Source organism: Falco cherrug, chromosome 5 (assembly GCF_023634085.1).
Source record: "Falco cherrug isolate bFalChe1 chromosome 5, bFalChe1.pri, whole genome shotgun sequence".
Lineage (NCBI taxonomy): Eukaryota > Metazoa > Chordata > Aves > Falconiformes > Falconidae > Falco > Falco cherrug.
In genome coordinates, this window is record NC_073701.1 from 19,988,185 (window position 1) to 20,008,039 (window position 19,855).

General features: G+C 44.0%; 1 protein-coding gene across 1 annotated transcript in view; it reads right to left on the reverse strand.

Moving 5' to 3' along the window:
- PDE3A (phosphodiesterase 3A) overlaps nucleotides 1-19,296 on the reverse strand; it is a 264,141-nt gene extending 244,845 nt beyond the window's left edge. The window contains exon 1 of the mRNA XM_055711753.1: nucleotides 17,840-19,296. Within this exon, the coding sequence (XP_055567728.1) occupies nucleotides 17,840-18,700 (861 nt within the window). The 5' untranslated portion in view covers nucleotides 18,701-19,296. The remainder of the gene's footprint in view (nucleotides 1-17,839) is intronic.
- Between the last annotated feature and the right edge of the window lie 559 nt (nucleotides 19,297-19,855).

Consider the following 19,855-nt stretch of genomic DNA (forward strand, 5'->3'; position numbering starts at 1 on the left):
ACTGAAACAACTTCAAAAAGGAAAAAAAAAAAAAAACACCAACCACCAACCCACATCATGAACTGACAACGAGCATATTAAAACCCAACCAGACAAGAACTGCTGGGCTGGGCAGCTGGGCAGCAATAATGCTCAGAACAGGCTGTACCCTGCACGCACCCATCTCCTGCAGGAGCTCTCTCCCAGGTCCAACAACACTAACTCACGTAAGCAAGGGTTGGGAGGTCTGGCCTTCGGGTGCTCTATCGTGCCCTTCAAACTGCTGTCTCTTATCTGGCTGCTAAGAAACCACCCTACAAGCAAAGCCTAACAACTCCCAGCCACTTCATCTCACTTACACCACACAGCACTCTTTTGGCAGCCGTAAAAGCATTAAGCTAACAAGTGGACTTGATAAATCAACTTGTAGCTTGGACAAAGCTAAGAGCAATTAGGAGCCTACCTGGGATTTGAACTCTATCATTCAAGGGGAAGAAAAAAAAAAAAAGTCTGCCACCAATCCCAGCTTGGTAATGCAAACCAAACAGCATAGCAACTCCTGAATCAGAGAAGGGCAACAGCAGAAGAGATACAAGAAATCTGATCTGTTCTTCAGTAATCCTGCCTAAGGGCAGGACTGAGACTGCAAGCTCCTGGCTCCAGAGTAACACTAACATTGTACATTGGGCACCGACTGGAACATAAATGGCGCTTACTGGTTGGGCTCTGCATCCCAGCAGCAGGAGGAACCGGCATTGCAGAAGGATGCTTGCAAGCAGCTGGGGGAGAGAACCCGCAAGCAGAGGTAGGCTGTGGAGGTGTGGGTTTGGGGGAAACACTGGCAGCAACAACTACTAAGAAAAAAGGTATCTAGGCCCACTTGGAAAAACATCTGAAAGGCTATTCTAAAAAAACCTCTCATGTACACACATGAAATGTCACTAGATAGCTTGTTGCAGTGCTTTATCAACATTAGTGATAGGTAAGTTTTCCCTCATATCCACCCAAGCCTTCTTTTCCCATAAAATAAAAAGGATGAAAAGAAATCAGCTACCAGGCAGACACTGAGCACGCTATTCTTTTCTGGTATCTTCTGACATATCAGAAAAGATACGGGTTTTGTTCATAGCCATTTCCGCCCTCAAGTCCTCTCAAAGAATGTTGTTTGTATATACAAAGCAGGGAGGAGCTGCAAAATACGAGAAGAATTCTGAGGGAACGCTGGACTTCCAGGCTTCATCCAGCAGAGACCGGATGCAATGCATTTGGGCTCCATGGCAAACCAGGAAAGACTGAGAACCACGTTTCCCTTCAAACTGAGCTTTTTCCACCATTTTCCACCACATTTTCCACTCATTTTGCACCAGCTGAAGCTAGTTGGTCTCAGGTAAATCACACAGCTAAAGCAAGGAAGTTAGATGGGACAGAAGAAGAACACAGCACTAATTCACCTCACTTGATTTAGTATTTAAATTGTTTCAAGTATGGCCAACAAGATATAGCCCACCCAACAGGAAGAGTTTGCAGGTTTTTCCTCATTCTCCGCTTTCTAGAAACCTACAAAGATATAGGGCAATCCATTCAACTCAGAAGACAGCAGCTCAGAGAAGCTCACCATTAAAACATTACCCACCTTCTAACCCATGTCTCCAGCCCAGCAAGAAATGACACTAGCTTCTACAGCTTTTCCGCAACAACATTAAATGTGGAAGCTAACACGGGATTAATCTGTCACCATATTCATTCTTGTAAGATGTCAGATGCCCTTATTGCACACCCCGTTCAGCACAAGTTGAATACATGATACACCTCATAATGTCAGGCCAGAAGTCTACAGGGTTTTCTAAAAGTAAGGAGAACATCACAAACGCTAAGCGAGATTAGCAGAGGGGGCACCAATTTTCCATTTGATATTCAAACGCCAAAGGAATAAGATATTTCAATAGTAGCAGCTCTGCTTGAAAGCATCTGACAAAGCCACTTAATAAACCCTACGGGCCTGAGGAAATGTGCTTTCTTGCAGTGTTATGGCTCTCCAAAATAACACAGAAATGCAAGAACAGAAGTAGAGGATGGGTGGATATGGCAGTTCTGAAATCTTACTAAGAGTGACTAAAAAGAACTATGCCATCTCAGGAATCTGTGGAGCACAAGTGCTGCCATCACAGGAGCACAGCCCTGGGACTTCAAATTAGAGATAACTCCACTTCCCACCTACAACTGGTCACTGCAGAATGCTCCCCACAGATACCAGGTGAGGGAACGGGACCAAAGACCAGTGCATGGGAGCTTCTCCAGGTCTGTAAGCAACAGTTCATGGCAAAGATTTTTACCTTGGCAAACATTAGAATCTACAACTCATGTTCTCACCCAGATAGGGCTTCTTTCCCATTTTCTTCTTCATTTTGTTGTTTTGTTCTTCTGAAATGGTTACAATTTCAGTAGCAGTGCTAACGGCAGGCCTGAAAACTACACACACTCAAGAATCAGAAGTAAACAAATAAAGAATACGATCTTGCTCATAAGCCAACCCTAAAGCTAATTCATTGCTTCCTATTTCAAGTCACTACGTGCTCACATCAGGAGTGAGCTTGGCATGTCTTGCTGGGAAAAATAATACACACATGGAAAAACTACAAAACACTCACTGGTACATGGATCAGTCAAAGATCTAAAACACGATGTCTCAACTAGTTACATGCCTAGGTCATTACATTAACAGTTTAAAGTAAAACAGAAATTGTTTCAATTACACATTCAACAGGAACAGGGAAGAAACAGTGTTCAGAATATTAGAAATAATTTCCAGGACAAAAAGTTCTACACACATGCAAAGAACACACAGAGGTATTTTCTTGGTAAAAGATTTTTGTAAATGTTATGTATTACAGCAAAAATGAAGATGAGTTTTCTAAGTAGAAAACCTTACTGCAGCTGCGCAGACAAGAGCGTGTGCTTCAGCATGCACAGAGTGGCACACACACCTCTCCCAAGGCCAGTATCAAAACTGCTATGAAGACCCTTTCATCTGACTGCTGGCAAGTCCTTCCTGACCGGCGCTGAGCTTGCTCTCCTGTTCTCGCGCATTGCATTTCAATACCCCCCACCCCCCCACCACCCGAGCTGAACTGGATTAAGACTGAAGGATGTTTTCTTTCCAGCAATATGATAGAGGGACTTCTGCTGCCAACAACAAATGTGAAATAAGAGTGCTGGGTGTGCCAAGCAGGGCACTGCTCTCGGGAGCCTTGACAGCAATAGCAGTGATCCCATGAGACTCTCAGAGCTAAAGGCTAGGGAAAATGAATATATATACACAGGACAGAACAAACCCACAATGCTCAATTAGTTGCTTTCTGTTTCCACACAGCTGAATCAAAACAAAGGACTTCACCAGAACCACCTACCATAAAGCCCATTATGAACAGCTGGACCTCTGCTATGAAGTTCAGGCCCTGGCTCTTTAAAAGTCTGGGTAGATTTTAGATCCAAGTACCAAAATACTGAATTATGATTTCACATCTTTGTTACAGTATCTTTCCAGCCATCACACACTGTAGGTGAAAAATATTTCCCCTTCTTTGTAAACTGCTTTGATTATGAGCATCACATAACATCTAGGGATATTTGGTGGCAGGGAAAGCTTGCACAGCAAGGCTACCACTACATCTTTGCTGAGAAACAAGGCAAGACATCTGAAACAAGGAGAGACATCTGTTTTACATTGTCTTTGAAATAATTAACTGATTTGTGCGTTACCAAAGTGAAAATTAATTTTATTCTACTGTGAGAAAGTTTGGGAAAAGTGGAAGTCTTTAGTAATCTTTAAAAGGGAAAAAAAAAAAAAAAAGTAGTCAAGATTAGGCCAGACAAAGAGCCAGTTCCCACAAAAGGAATGATGGAGCTGTGCCAAATGCTTCTAAGAACAGACCATTTTTTGGTTGTTTATTTGAAGCCAAATTTCTTATGCCTTCATTCTCTCTTTTATGGGTATTAATAAGATTTCCACATAAATCTGTCTCTACTTAGTCATCTTCACCACTGTCAGACTTCAGAGTCCTTCATGAGGAAGGACTGCCAACACAAATGTTTATGATGTCACACAAGCTGCACTATCACTCCAGCCATCACTCAGAACAAACAGTTCCAAAAGGTGAAAGGCCAGTACAGTCTATAGAAAGAAAAGGATTTTAAAAAAATAAATAAATATATATATATATAAAATTAGAATTAAGAGACTCTGAGAAAAGAAGGAGAGGGGATATAACAGTGGTCATCAACTAAAAGCATTTCTTGATTTGATGTTAACAAATGAAAAACCAGCGAGCATCTTTCTCTAGTTCATATACATTCTTAAGACAGACTTCACACACTAACTGGAGATTTTACCTGTGCTTATCTGAAACAGACTTTCTTTGATTCTTCTTCTGTTTATTTTATAAGTCCTTCATGTTCATATCACATATTGTGACCAGTGCATATCTGTCACTGATGTATGGAAATTTCCTCCAAGGCACCAACAAATTTTTGCATTCAGACTTTTGCATTTAGAGTCAGGTAACCCTACCATCCCTTAAAATGTGAGACAGCATCTCCATAGATTCAAACTCATTGACAGATCTCTCTGGCTCAGCAAACAAACATCCACCTCCCCAAAACATGCAAAGTAAACCAAAACAACAAAGAAAAAAAGAAAAAAAATAATCACCAGATGTTCTTGAATCTGGTTGAAGGCAAAAAATTGAGAAGAATTAAGGAAAAAATGTATCACCAGACAAAACTGCAGTGTTTCTTGGGTGTCAGTCACAGACAGTCTGAAACAAATCTAACCCACCTTTCTCACATGTGGAAGCAGAACCAAGTGCCCAAAGCCCACCTTTAACTTGTTTGGCCTGCCTTTCATGAAAGAAGAAAGGGGTTTCAGATTTGCTGGGCTAGAAGACAGGGAATGATGGAGGAATAATCAGCTCACTGATGTAAACATTCCTAGATCAAAAAGGAACATTTGACCATTCAGAAGGGTGGCACTACGGAAGCTGTTAACTCAAAGCATGTGGGCATCAATATCATAACATTTCTCCTACGTTTGCTTTTTATTAAATAAACACATCTAAGAAGTTAGCTATATAAAATTTCATTAAAAACATCTGAGATTGCAAATTCAGGCATTCAAAAGATAGTGTACAACATAATCATACTTACAAACACTGATTCACTGTTTTAGATAGCAGTCCATTAAGATCCCAGGAAAGATAGGAAGCAACTTTCTGGGCTATCAAGTTTCTGCCTAAAGTTCTCATCTCCTTAACCTGCTATTATGAATGATTAAGACAATCTGATCGTTACTTTCATCTCAGTTCTAAAAACCTTAACCAAATAAAAGACCCAGAGGCCCTTAGGCCAAGTTCTCATGAGTACACTGAATGACTGTGAAGGAAGATGTTTTGTCACTACTCCCACTAGCTGAGGATTTTTTGGGCTGGGGTTTTTAAGTGCATATCAGTAAATTTTGCAATACAATGACTTCAGTTTAAAAATCAACATTTTCCTCAGATCATGTTTCCACTTCCATTTGAGAAGAGACAATATATAAAGCAAATCAGAACGTGAAATAAGCGCATATATTTGCAGCTGCAAATTCCCCCCCATTAAGGCGTTGTACTAATTCATGGCTAAGAATTTTAGAACTTCTAATCACAGATCAGTTGTACTTTCCAGAAGAATAATACAATCTAAAGATATAAAACTGACAGCATGTCCTGGCATGAACACTGAATTTAAAATTCTGGATTTCCAAAAAGTCTGCTCACGTGGCAGATCACAGCCCAAGTCAAGAAATCTTAAGGTGAATCCTCAGGATCTTCTCTCTTGTCTATGTGTAATACAAAAGAAAAAGAAAACTCTAGACCCAAGGATGATGACAGCTAAAATACTGGAATGAAAAACATTGAATCTATGCTTCAGTCACTGCAGTCCACAAGTATGAACCATCCATCAACCCTAAATAAGAACATCACATGTTTTAGGACTAGATTTAAACACCACACACAGCAGAAGAGAAAGCTGAAATAAAGATTGGATAGATTTAAGAGGAAGGGTACAGACAATCTCTCTTTACTACTTCACTTTAAAAAGTTCAAGAACTCTCCAAGAAACATTCAGGTTTGCCATCTCTCTCTGTCTCACCACGTCACATGTATCCAGAAAGCTACATTTTGGTATCCTAAATTTCATTTAAGCCCCAGTGCCTTGTATTTCCTGTTAGCTGGCTCTGATGCTAAAGGTCCCTCACCAAGAGGCAACAACAGGCTCGGACCCTCAAGCAGAATTTATATTGGAATATGTGCCTTAGTTCTGGCACCCCAGTCCATCTAATTGTTGTGCTACTATCCCCTGCTCCTCTATTACACCACTTGACACAGACATGGGAAGCTTAGTAAGAATTAGCATTTTGTACTCTGCAACTCAGAAGTCAGTTTTCAGTATCAGTATGGCACAGACAGTATTTCTCTTTGCCACTTAACAGATTTCTTAGTACTGTCTCTGTAATGAGGCACATACAGAGCCAGTGCTGCCTAAAATAAATAGTACACACCGTTGGTATACCTGCTTGTTTCTGGGCAGTGTGCTTCTCCACAAGCCAGAGGAAAGACAAATGCTCTGCAAATCTGAGTAGAAGTCCTTTACTGTCAAGGGTAGGGCTCCCCTTCCACCCTCAGCCCCCTTTTAACTTCTGAATCTCAGCACACAAGAAGTACAGCATTAAATCCTTTAATAGAAAATGTTTATTCATTTGCAGTTTTGTGTCATCAGTAGACAATTATGACTGCATTTAAGAATGGCACTCGCATATGAATTAAGCTGGTCTTAAAACAAAAACCTCAGTAATGGCATATGAATAACATTGCAACATTTCACCTCATTCAGAATTCAGGATCAACAGAAATGCAGCACATTTCAGGGAACCGTCATAATAAATAAATTTTCAAAACTGTCTTAGTCAATAACTAATACTAAGTAGTCCACAGCTTCCCTGAGAATAGGTACATAGCAGCAATAACATATATATTACACATAACATATTTTGCAAGCTAAAGCTCATCATTCTTGTCTGTAAAAATTCACATCACCTATTAATTTCAACTGGTCTTATCACACGTCTAATCAGCCAGAGCTCCACGCTGAACAAACCCCTATTTATGCCCACAAGAATGACACTGGCTCAGGAGGCACAAGGAACTTAGTGGCTCCTCCTGCCTAGCCAGACCCCAAGCTCCACGTCACAGCTAAAACCAGTGGGAAGCCAGCCTAGACACCAGAGATACCACGTAAAGCGCCTACATGGCTTTGCACCTCTAGGATAGAGTTGTAGCACCAATTTCAAATTGAATATTGGAACAGGCGTTTATAAGGCACAAGTACTCCTTTGCTGATCAAAATTACTACTCAAGTATTTATGAATAAAAGAAGAAAAATTTTGCAGAAATTAGCACACATTAGCAAGTCAGGAAAGAAAGAGAAAGGTTAAAACTATAACAAATTGGAAGTCAAGCAATGGTTACAGAGGCTGGCATATGCCTACCTGTAGAGACATCAAAAAAAATTATTAAATATCCAGAAAGAATAGTGTCGTACATTACTCAGGCTGCAGATGTGCTGTCAGGATCAAAGGAAGAATTCCATCCCCCTAGGCTACACAATACTAACTTGAGTGTGTATATACATACACACATGGATAATATACACACACCAAGATACATGTATGTGTGCACACACATGTATAAAAACATGCTACAAGGTCTCAGGTCACATTTCAAGCAGCACAGCCAACAGCAGGTCTGAATTACTTTCTTTAAAATAATAAAGAGAATAGTTAGGTGCTTAAAAAACAAAACCAAAAAACCTCACCCCAAAATGGAAAATAACAAAAACCCCCAAACAAGCAAACAACCAACCCCAAAACAAAAATAACAAAAAACCAATCCGCTCTGCAGATCTCTGCATGGGAACACACCCTACTCCCGCACTAATGAAAGGATCAGCCTGTTACCCTGGGAGGACTGAGCACTCCCAATTCCCACTGAAGTCTGTGGAGGCAGGGAGGAGATTATCAGTACAAAAAGAAGATAAGAAAAATAGTATTTTTAAAAAAACTTGTCTTGTACAACATAATTTTTAAAATATCGGTGAATGACCTCCACAAGCTAAAGGTATTCACTGTCTTAGAAGAGTAACATGCAGAGCTACATCTCAGCGCAAGTATTCCTGTAACGATCCCACTGACAGACTCAAAGTATAACTCCAGCCACATGTGAAATATCTTATCAATTCTCTTGCAATTATAAATGCACCCAAACACACTTACAAAATACAGCGATCAGACCTTGTAAAGAGTAACCTGTGGTTAGCATCACCAGTAAAACTGATGAGAAATGCACCTTAGAACTCTACCAGCATCCAACTCTTTTTTGCCCCCCACCAAACGAGTATCAGAGGAAGGACTTCACTCTCACCAGCATAGAAATAGCCCTCTCTGCACTGGAGAGTGTGGGTATGCGGTGAGAAGAAGCAGCATAGTTTACTCTGCAAGGAAACGCAAGTTAGATCTGTTAGCTGGTGAGCTCTAACAGGCAAGAAGGAACAGAAAGAAAGAAGGAAGGAAAAGAATAATAATAATAATAATTTAAATAGCATAATGTTTATAATCTCATAATAGAAGTACTTGAAACTGCATAATCAGAGGCAAGGGTGGACAGCAAGTAAGACAAAGGTTGTGCGGCCCTTTTTAGTCTACACTTTTGCACAGAAGTCAGCACATTTCTACCGCTGTCATTTCACGTGAGATATAATGCATGAACATAGACAGAGCTTCACAAAACCAACAGGCAACAAAAAGCTTGAGTACATGTATCTAGATTATTGCTCATAGAAGTGGAGAAAAAATTGCTTGGATGTAGCTTCTCAATCCATGCACCCCCCTTTTAGCCCATCACTCTGGCCACTTCAGTGGCCCCACATTCTCATTTTAAGGTAAATTTGGATTTGTCTGGTTTTGCTAAGGATCAATATTTTTATATGTAACATAACTAACAAAACATATTAATGTTCTCCCTCTCTTCCATGGCATTACTTACAAACATACGTTAGTTTATTTAAAACTGTATAGCAAAAATAAGTGCAGAAGACTAGCAAAAGTATCTGTAGTCCAGGGTGAGGAACAACTTAGGTTACTGCTGGTGCTGTGGCTGCAACTTCAGAGATGCTAGCAAGGTATCATCAACCTGCTGGGAGAGTAATAATTTTCAAAAAACAATGTAAAAAAAACCCGTTTAACTAAATTCTTTCCTCTTCTGGAATTTATTTCACAAACATTCTTATGGACTAATTTACACAAACATCAGTCAGAAGGACGCTGCTCAGAATAAGTAATGTTTCATTTTGAGGTTTAGTAATAATTGTTCCCCTACATGATCATCATTTACACAGAGAAAACCAGTCTGCAAGCTTATCCAAAGAAACAAGAAGTTTTGTTAAAGCAAAAAGTAAAACCAACAGCCATCAGTGACTTGATCCTCAAAACACAGCAAGTGATACAGCTTTCCCGCAGACATAATCATATTCATATTTCACACAACTTTTAATGCAGCTGAGATATTTCTAAAAGGGCCAACCAGTCTAAGTGGAATGGTTGTTTCTCAAACCATCACCAGGGTCTGCCTCAGGAGTTCAGCAACCATACAGTGTTAGGCAGACAAAATCCCGTTAGAAATATTTAATGATGCAGAATATGATTTTACCTTATTTTAAAACTCAAACCAAAGCATAAATTCTTACTACAAAACAAAGCCAACTTAAGCAACCTATAAAATACAAAAGGCAGGTAAGTCACTTTAAACCTGCATAATTATTTCACTGGTGGGTTAGGGGCATTAGGGAAGCTCAGAGCATAGCTGAGGCCATTTCTGGTATGTGGAAGTTTTGTATTTTTCCAGCCTTATCCACGGGGAGAGGGAGAACCTTTAGCTGCATTGATGCTCATAAATATCTTCTTCCTAATTGTCTTCAGTAGTTAATTGTAGTAAAAATACAAATACAGTCCTGCAGCCATAGGTCCTGGTCAGTGGATACTTCAGATAAAACAGTATGGTCACTAAAGCATACCACAACAGAGTAACCAACTGGGAAATTTCTTCCTAACTAGTATCATATTTAAAGAAAAAAAAATTAAAAAAAAGAATAAAAAGGTAAGCCAGTTTTTCTAATCCTTAACCTACCTGGCATAAGAAATCTCTAAACTTCAATAAATAATAAATAAAAATGTCTAAAGATTTTAGAAATAGTTTCACTCATACCTTGTGACACATGATCTATCTCACACATCCAGACTTCTTCCTACCAGTTTAAAACTAAAGGATTAGGGTTTGTTTTATTTGTTGTTAGGGTTTTTTTGGGGGTGGGTGGGTGGAGGGATATTTTGGGGTTGGTTGTGAGCAGGGGTGATTCTCTTTTTTTTCCAATTCTCTTCTAATCCTCCATGTTAAGGAAAATACCTGTTCAGTACCCCTCAGACAGATGTGCTCTTACATATCTTTCCAGTCTCATCTTATATGAAGATCAGAAGTTTGGGCTATCTGTGGACCCCAGCCATTCATTGTGGCCGACCAAAACTCAACACAGCACTTCATACCAGAACATCACTAACCTAATTCCTAATTTCACTATAATACTTCACACACACAGACTAGCACTGCCAGCCGACAGAAAGTCTTTTTCCTAACAAGCTCCAAAATTAACAGTGCAATTTCACCCACCAACAGTAACTAAAGTCTTTATAAAGACTGAAGTCTTTATAACCAACATCTTTCCCGCACCTTTTGTTCACCAACCATTAAGGTGGCGTTAGGAAACTATGTTTCCTGTGTTCAACAGTAACGAAGGACCATTTGTCTCATCAGCACATTCTGCCATTGCACCTTTCCTGTGGTGTTTCCCATTTTAATTATAAATAGTTATATATGTGAATAGAGTAATGAGGTGCCACAATACATAAAGCAATGGTGATTTAGTTTGTTTTTCTGGATTCTTGATGGATCCCAAGGCAGTTCCTTTGTACCATGATCTCCAGTTACACTCATAATGGGCTTTTTGAAGGCCAAAACCCACTAGTGCTTTTCTTCCATTTTTTTTTTTTTTAATTTTGATTTTGTTAGAGCACCCAAAGAGCTCAGATTAGAGAAGCAGAGTCTTCTGCTGCAGGTTTGTTGATCTGCCTCAACCTCATTGCGCCGACATCGGCGTTCCACTAAAGGCAAAACATTTCAGCTGCCACCGGTAAACCGAAGCGAAGGGACACGAGAAGTGAGAAACGCAGCTAGAAGTGCAGTGGGTAGACAGGAAAAAGTTAAATAAGAAAAAAAAAAAAAAAAAAAAAAAAAAAAGAAAGGGCTCAGTTAAGTACCACGGACAGATTTTGTTTATTGTGTTTTTAGCTGCTCGGGCAGGCGGGGGCCGGCGCAGAACAGGGGCTCTCGTGCCCCCTAGGGGTCCGGCCCCGCCAGCGCCGCCGCCCGCCGGGCAGGGGTGGGTGCCTAACGCTGCCGTAGCATCACCGTAACAATAATTAATAATAACGATAATGATAGGGTTGTAACAATCACATACAACCACACAGAGGGAGAAGAAAAGGAGCTCAAACTCTTCATTTAAAAAAAAAAAAAAAAAAAGACTTGATGAAGGGGTATAGCACATCGTCCTCTCCCAATCTCATTTAATCTCCCAGCAGCTCTGAAAGAAAAACACTGATATTCCCCACAAGTTAAAACTTGGACAGGCATCATATTTAATGTTAGGCAGTTTTTTTGATGCTTTTTCTCAAATCATTGGACCGATGCAGACAACTCCTGACGCTGCCACTGTACTTGCAGCAGGGCTTAGAGCAAGTCAATTTGGGGGAAAAAAAACACCCACAACCCAGCCAGAAACCTGAAAAACTACACAGTCCAAATGAGAAGTATTTATTTCTGAGCGATGCGCTGAGTAACACAGGAGAGACTTTGAGGAAAGGGTTTGGTAATTCATTGAGAAACTTTTTCAAAGCCAAGCAGAGAAGAAAAAATGTGCACAAAGAAAAAACTGACTTCCACTTTGTTATCTGAATCTTTACATATATTTCCTTATCTGTCAAGTGGTACGATACAAGCTGTACATCTCCCATTAGATTACCTAAGTAAATCACAGCAACTGGCTCAAAGCTTTAACTGCAGCAGTGTTCTTTTTATCCTCAAACCATTTAGGATGCAGTCAGCTCACCCTCATTTTGAACCCTGCCGTTTCCAGGCTCCAGAACCCAGCAACCTTTCCACTTCCAGGCTGTATTTTTCTTTTTTAATATATATTACTCTTTTTTAAAGAAAAAAGTCCAAGCAATATTCCTTCAATTTGCAAAATACAGCTATGTTTCAGCCTCTTGCAAAAAAAGAGCTGGAATGTAAGCACACTAACAGCAGATTAGGACAAATTCATACAAATGTCACAGTTAATGTCCAAAACATCATGTGTCACTGTTTTTCCCCTCCAACCCCCAACAAGCTTCTCAAAACACATTTCATACACAGGGTCACTGTTCTGGCTGTTTATTTAATTAACATGACAACCCAGCATACACAGGATTTCTTTCAGTTCCTCAGCTTTGCATTTTCACACTTCAGGCAGAAAGAGCAGAAAGTCACTACTGTATTTTACTTTTTTCCCCCAGTAAGCCACAATATATATTTCTTGATTTAACCAATTGGTTTAGAATCTATTTTTGTCAATCATGGGAGTTTCAACAGCAGTTTTTACATTTTTGTGAGGTTGAAAGAAAAAAGAAAAAAAAAATGTAAGTAGAGCGGGTTTGCGTAAATGAAGCCATGCAAAAGAAAATAAAGTATTACATCTGGAATCCCTGGGTGATTTTTCCTGGAGCCTTACTTAAATATTTTACACAGTTGCGTTTCAGCAAGTCACCAGATGACATAACTTCTCAGTATTGCTCAGTTTCTAGCGACCTAAATGGTAACGCCAGTAAATCTTATCCGAGTAATTACAGCTCAATAAAGCTTATTAGCAGAAGGAGGTATGTGGTATATAACAGCGCATGTCTAATAGAAGACATGACTTTGACATACATAAAATTAAATATCTAAATTTAATCTGCCTTCTCTTCTCCAAAATTTTAAATCTGTGTATCCTGCACTCTGTACTCTCCTATTTTCAGGCCAGACGGTAAGATACATAATATTAAATATTGGTTATAATATAAAGATACCTCTGTCCTTTTTTCAGGGCAGAATGACAGAGAACCAGGAAAGGGTGGGAACCAATGTATTCCTGGCACTTAAAGCTCTCACTGTCACGCAATGAGAAGAACAGATAAAGCCTTAATTTTCGCTTGAAAAAAAACCCAACAAATACATTTCTTTTTCTCCTCAGTTTCTTAGATCTTATCGCTGAAGAGATATCTTTGACCACGTTGTGTGAACTGTTACAGTATTGTCTTCTCAACTCCACAAACAGGCAGTGATAACAACAGTCCCGGCTCACAACTTTCCCAGGCTACAGACTGGGAACAGGCAGAGTCACCCGTTCAGAGCACCACAAAAAATGGTCAAATCGAGCAAAAACCCCTCCACTGCCACTGGAGGAAGACAGAGGGGTCTGGCAGCAACATTATTTACCTGAAAAACTAACTTTTTGAAAGAAGAAGTAGGCAGGGAAAGATGTGGCAGCACGAAACAGCTACCAAGTCTGAAACCAATTAAAAGTAGTAGGTGACAGACCCTCAGATGTCCCTCAGTAAGGCAAACGGCCTTCTACTTCTCCAACTGCTTGAAAGGAGGAAAAGAGCAAAGAGAAAGAAGGAAGGAAAGTGGGTAGAAAACCTCTCTGCCCCAGGAGCCAGAGGACACAGATGGAAGTTTGCAGATGGAGCTGCCTGCCCAGCAGCTGGAGACATCAAAGCTGCAGGAGAATCTCCTCCGTCCTGATGCTGCCTCCTGCACCGATCAGGGCTTTTCAGCAGGGCAAGACTCAGCATGCTCCTTGTGAGCTCTTTCTCATACGGGGTTGTGTCACCCACTGGGGTTTAGAACCCAGATAGTACTTCAAAACCTGAGGTATGCTGTACCTGCGACAGTCTTCTGACTAAGGAAAAAAGAAATGTAAAAAGGCAAAGCAATTTCAACTACTTGCAGTAGCTGCTCTAGCTCATTTAATACACACTTGTAATAAATCCAAGTCAGCTGAAAACTTCCCATTCCCCTCAAACAAAACAAATAACAAGCAAGGCTTAAAAGCAAAATTGGGAGTCCTAGTTTAAAATTGTCCAGCTACTGTCTCCTGTGGAGTATTTTACTCACCAAGGCGAAATTATCACTTTGGACTGTTGTATGTCAAGATTAACACACACAGATCTGAGGCACAGGGTCCACAACACATGGGTCATATAGTATTTTAAATGGGAAACACCAAGACATAGAACACATTTCTGCTTCTCCACTCAATCTCCTCTCCACACTAAAAGCTAAAAAGAAACTCCAAAAGCCATCATCTCCGTGGTACTTGTGCACTTACTGAAGAAAAAAGAAAAAGAAAAAAGCACCTTTGTTCATTCATTCACGGTGTTATCCATCCATTCACAATTTCTCTCTGCAGCCTCTTTTAAAACTGGGTGAGCAAACCCTCAAGGAGCTGAGCATCCTCAGCCAGCATCGATGAAATCACAGGGAGACAACACTCAGCTGGGAGCAGGATCAGGCTATTACAGAGCATACATTTCTCAATGAGATCTATGCACTTGCCAGACTGGAAGCTTTTAATCCAAAGAATTCGCAGAAGTTGAGAAAGAGAGAACATATACAAAAATCAATCACAAAAACTGAATTAAAGGAAAAATTAGTAAAGAACACTTTTAGCAACAAAAGAAGGCTGTATCTTGGTGGGGTTTGATTTTGGATAGTGGCGCTTTTTTTTTTTTTTTTTTTTTTTAAATGAAACGGGTTTCCTTTTTAAATTCTTTTTGGAACTGATAAGCAACTAAGACAAGATGTTTCTACAGAAGGAATAATTCATGCCATACACACTTCCAGCTACTCCTACCACAGATTAAACAGAAGTACACTTTCAATTTTAAATATGTTAATTCCTCTATCTGTGATGTTAGTTTGCAGTTCCTGGTACTGTCCTTTATATCATAAGGCCACATAGATTCTGTTCTGTATTCTAGTAGGGAAAAATTCAGATTATAACTGAGACACGTCTGACTAAAAAAAAAATAAATTCAGAAATTCCAACTTTCACAGAACCTCATATTAACACAAATAGTCACATAAGTTGGGAATCACACTCTGGAAAAATAAAAGCTCTGTTAAATGCTCAGCAACAGAAAAGATTACACGAAAGATAACAGGAAACATCTCTAAAACTGCACCTAATGTTACTCATCAAATAAAAGTATGTATTTCAAAGTGATAAAGTAGATCCATTTCCTGATGAAAATTATTGGCAGCTCCCAGATATATTAATAAGCTATCTTTCAGACCAGAAACGTTCAGGGGATGTTTTTTTTAAAAACGGGGGTGAGGGAAGGCCTGGTTTTGTTTATAAAGCCCTCATCTCTATTTTTAACATGTTATATTTAAAAACTGTCTAAAAGAGAAACATTTACCTATGGTTTCTTTAAGTCTATAGGGAGCTGATTTTTGCTAGAAACACAAACTTTGTTTGCTGTAAGGGTCCCACTTCTCCCAGCATTTCTTCAAGGTCTTTACAGAGCTTTGTTTCAGCTTTTCCATTTTTCTGTCTTGCTAACATTTATTTAAGAGCATAACTTTTAGGGAGGGAAGTTTGCATACACACAGCCACATTGTGCTAATATATATATATATATATATATGTAAAAAAAAGACAGACAAAAAGTCTCCCCAAACTCGAAAGTAGTCATCCATTTCTAATCACGCAGTGACACAAGCAATAACAGATCTCGCTATTGATTAATAGTGAGTGAGAACAAAAGAAAGTGAAATTTGCCAAAATCCTGCAGCGGCTAAACGGAACAGTCACCAGCTAACTTCAGTCCAGCTCCGAAGCTAGGAAGCGGGAACTGCTCGGGGCAAAGCTGACCACTGTCCCCAGGTAACACACCACTGGGAGGGGAAAAGAAATCTACCTCGTTAACCATCGCCAGTTTAACATTCTAGTATATATAGGTGGTGTGAATTCCCACCACAAGAAAAGAGAAGGACATGATCACAAACTAGTAAACCCTATCTCTGAAAGATCACATTGAGAGATGTTAACTAAAAAGCTGGTTTTATTTGAAGTGTGACAATGAGTGGAAATATGTTTAAAATCTTACAAATTATTAATGTTCGAAACCACCAGAAATGCCTAGCGTCACCAAGTAAGTTTGAACCGTTTTAATTTCTTGCCTTAGATACTGCATTTACAAATTATTCTTATGCCCTTTCCTCTCTTAGTCCCTATTAAAGTCAGAAGCAGGTCAGCTTTCTACTTTTTCACACTGTATTTGCCTGGACACCGTGGTAAATATTTATTTGATCTAAACAAAAATGTTAAATAAATAAGTACGTTTGTTGTAAAGTAAGCCTCAAGTACATAAGGTTGTCAGGCCCTCCTCTAGAAAATGTCACAACCAACCACAAAGGGATGTAATCAAACCATTTCCAGAAACAAACTAGCCACCCACACCATATGGTTAGATTCCATTACTTGGAAAATACTTAACTGCTTATCCAGCAAGCAACCTGAAAGAAAACCTTTGGCGTACAGCAATACGCTTCAGCTGACCACAGTGCAGAGAGTAGTTTTCAATACTAATTGAAAAAGAAGGCTTAAGACTGTTTGCCACTTATTTTCCCCCTGGTATCCCTTGCCAGCAAGGGTTGCACTGACTGTCAATATGCCCAGTAGCGCTCGACCCATCGAATGATTCTTTTGTGGGGCGATCTTAAATCTCCAACAAATTGAGAAAACGCTTTGAGCGCAGAACTAAGCCGACCTTGCATCTGTAGCAGGGCTCTATACAGCTGTGCAGTAAAGATAATGGTGTGTGTTGTTTCTTTTTCCTTTCTTTTTTTTCCTTTTTCCTTGAGGTGTGCGTTTAAAAGAACGCATCGCTGGCAACATAGTAAGTTTCACTCGTTCATTCAAATCACGGCCTCTTAAAGGAAACAAAGTTGAGATAAATGGCGTGTGCCTCGCACCGGTTCCCACAGCCGCGGCAGCTATTGATTGCAGCACAGGGCAGCCTCGGGGAGGCAAAGTGCAAAGATGAGCACCGCGCCGTGCGGGCCAGCCTCTGAGGACACGCTATCGCCCTGATAAGGGACTTCTCCCACCCAGGACAAGCTGCTCGGTTCACACACACGCACCCCTTTAAAGCAAGTTTAATAGGGCTAAGCTACCGTTCCAGGAAACTACAGGTCTGAAAAAGCGAGGCTCGTAAGTGATGCTGGGAAACCTGAGGGCAGTTTCCCACCAGCTCCGAGAGCCAGGCGAGCACCGTCCGCCTCGACCTTCTGCCAGGCTTAAGGGAAGCGAGCGCCGGTGATGGCTGTAAAAGAAAAGCAAACCCCGAGCTCTCTCCCTGTCAGGCGGGGTCCGGAAAGCCCCGCTGCCCCCCGGCCCCTGCCCTGCCCCGGCCCGGGGCGGTCGTCCGGGGTCCTCCGCGCCGGGGAAAGCCCGCACCGCGCTCGGCCGCCGCGGCCGGGAGCGCACGGCTCTCCGCGCCTCCGTCGCCGGCCGGAGCCCCTCCCGGTACCGGCAAAGTTTGGGACCCGTCCCCTGCCAGCCCCTGCCCTACCTGCTCCCGGGGGATGCAAGGCAGCGAGGTCCGCCGGTGGGTCTTGCTGCTGCCGCCGCCGCCGCCCGACATCTCGGGGGAGATCATGGAGCTGGACCGCCGCCGCCGCCTGAGCACCGGGGCTTCGTCCGCGGCCGGGGGGGCGGCGGGAGGCTCCGTCAGCGGGGCGGCCCGCCGCGGGGGCCAGAGCCGGTCGGCGTAGCCGGCCAGGAGGATGCCCAGCAGCCCCAGCAGGTAGGCCAGGTAGGGCCGCCAGGACGCCGGGACCCTCTCCAAGGCGACGAGGGACGTGGTCCTGGCCGCACTAGTCACGGCGAGCATGAGGACGCCCTGCCTCAGCTTCAGCACCAGCCATGTCACGGCGGCCAGGCAGCTCAGCACCACCCCCGTGGCGGCGAGGGAGAGCAAGTGATCCTCCCCCGCCGCCAGCGCCGTCTGCGCCACCGCTTCCCCCCCGCAGCAGGCGGCCAGCAGCAGCGCCGCCGTCCGCGGCCGCACGCCGCCGCGCAGCAGGTACCGGCCCGCGCCGAAGAAGGCGCCGGCCAGACCCAGGGGCACGGCGCCGGGGGGCAGCCAGCCCCAGCCCCGCGGCCCCGCGCCGCCCTCCGCCGCCAGCTCCCGGCCGCGCTCCCCCCGCACCAGCCTCACCACCAGGGCCAGCAGCACGGAGAGGGAGCCGGCGCACAGCGCCGAGGAAAGTTTCCGGCGGCGCCAGGTCTCTCGCAGCGGCGGCAGCGCAGCCCGGGAGGCCGGCCCCCCCTCCGCCGCCGCCCCGCCGCCGCCCCGCGGGGTGCCGGGCTGCCGCCCCGCCGGCGAGGAGCGCCCGCTGCAGCCCGGGCTGCGCGCCCCGCCGCCGGCCATGGCCTCGACGGGCCTCCCCGCGCACCTCCCGCGGCGCCCCCCCGCCCCCGGGGCTTATTCCCGGGCGGGCAGGGGCCGGGAGCGACCCCCGCGGCGGCGGTCAGAGGCGGGCGGGCGGGGCGCGGGGGGCCGGGGGCGCTCCCCGCCGCAGCGCCAGCATTTCCTGCGGAGCTCGCCCCCCGCTCGCCTCCTCCCCGGGAGCCCAGCACCGCGCATGAAGGGCTGGGAGCGCCTCGCCTCCTCCGCGACCACCTCGGACTGCGGGGGGGGGGCAGCAAATTAATTTTTTAAAAAAAAAAGTGCAAGAGAGGGACAGACGCTGAGAAGTCCTAAACGGTGTAGGAAAGGCGGCGGGGGTGGGGGGGGGACGACGAACGACCGGCAGCGCGGGAGCGGCAGCTGTACCACCTCAGAAGCGCTGCTTATTTTCTAGGCCATCAGTTCCCTCACTGCTCCCGGCGGAGAGGCGGGGGGGGAGCGGGGGGGCGGTGGCGCTGCCCGCCGGAGGGTCCGTGCCCGGCCCGCGGCTGCCTCGGCCCTGGGGGGTCCCGGCCGTGCCCCGTGGAAGGAGCCTCCCGGCCGCTGCGGACAGCGGGGAAGGAGAAATGACACCCACCCCACCCCCACCCCCCCCCAAAAAAAAAAAAAAGAAAAAAGAAAAAGAGAGGTCCCAGAAAAATCGCAAATAAAAGGCCAGCGGAGCCCGGGGCAGAAGTTGCGAAGTCCTGCCGGGAGGGCGAGGGAGAGATCCGCGGGAGGGACTTGGAGGAGGGAGGCTGCTTGGGAAGAGGGGAAGAGAGAAAAGGGAAGCGTTCCCCTCCTGAACGCTGCTGGGATAGTCCTTCAATTTTGCCCGGAAAAACCGAGTGCTGAGCGCCCCCCGCCCCCAGCCGGGAGAGCAGGCTGCCGAAAGCCCAGGAGCAAACCCCGACAGCACCACGAACAGACACGGGGCAGCGCGGAGGGCTGGAGGCGATAACCAAGCGGGAGGCAGCCGGGGAAGGGGGGGGCTTGCCACCTTCAGAAGGGCCAGACCGGCTCCTGGGGAAGGGCTGCCCGCCCCCGGCGCGGGGGAGACTCCGCGCTCCCCACCGGGGGGTCGCCGGGGCGCGCCCCGTGTCCCCCCGCCGGAGCCGGCGGTGCCACCCGGGCGGC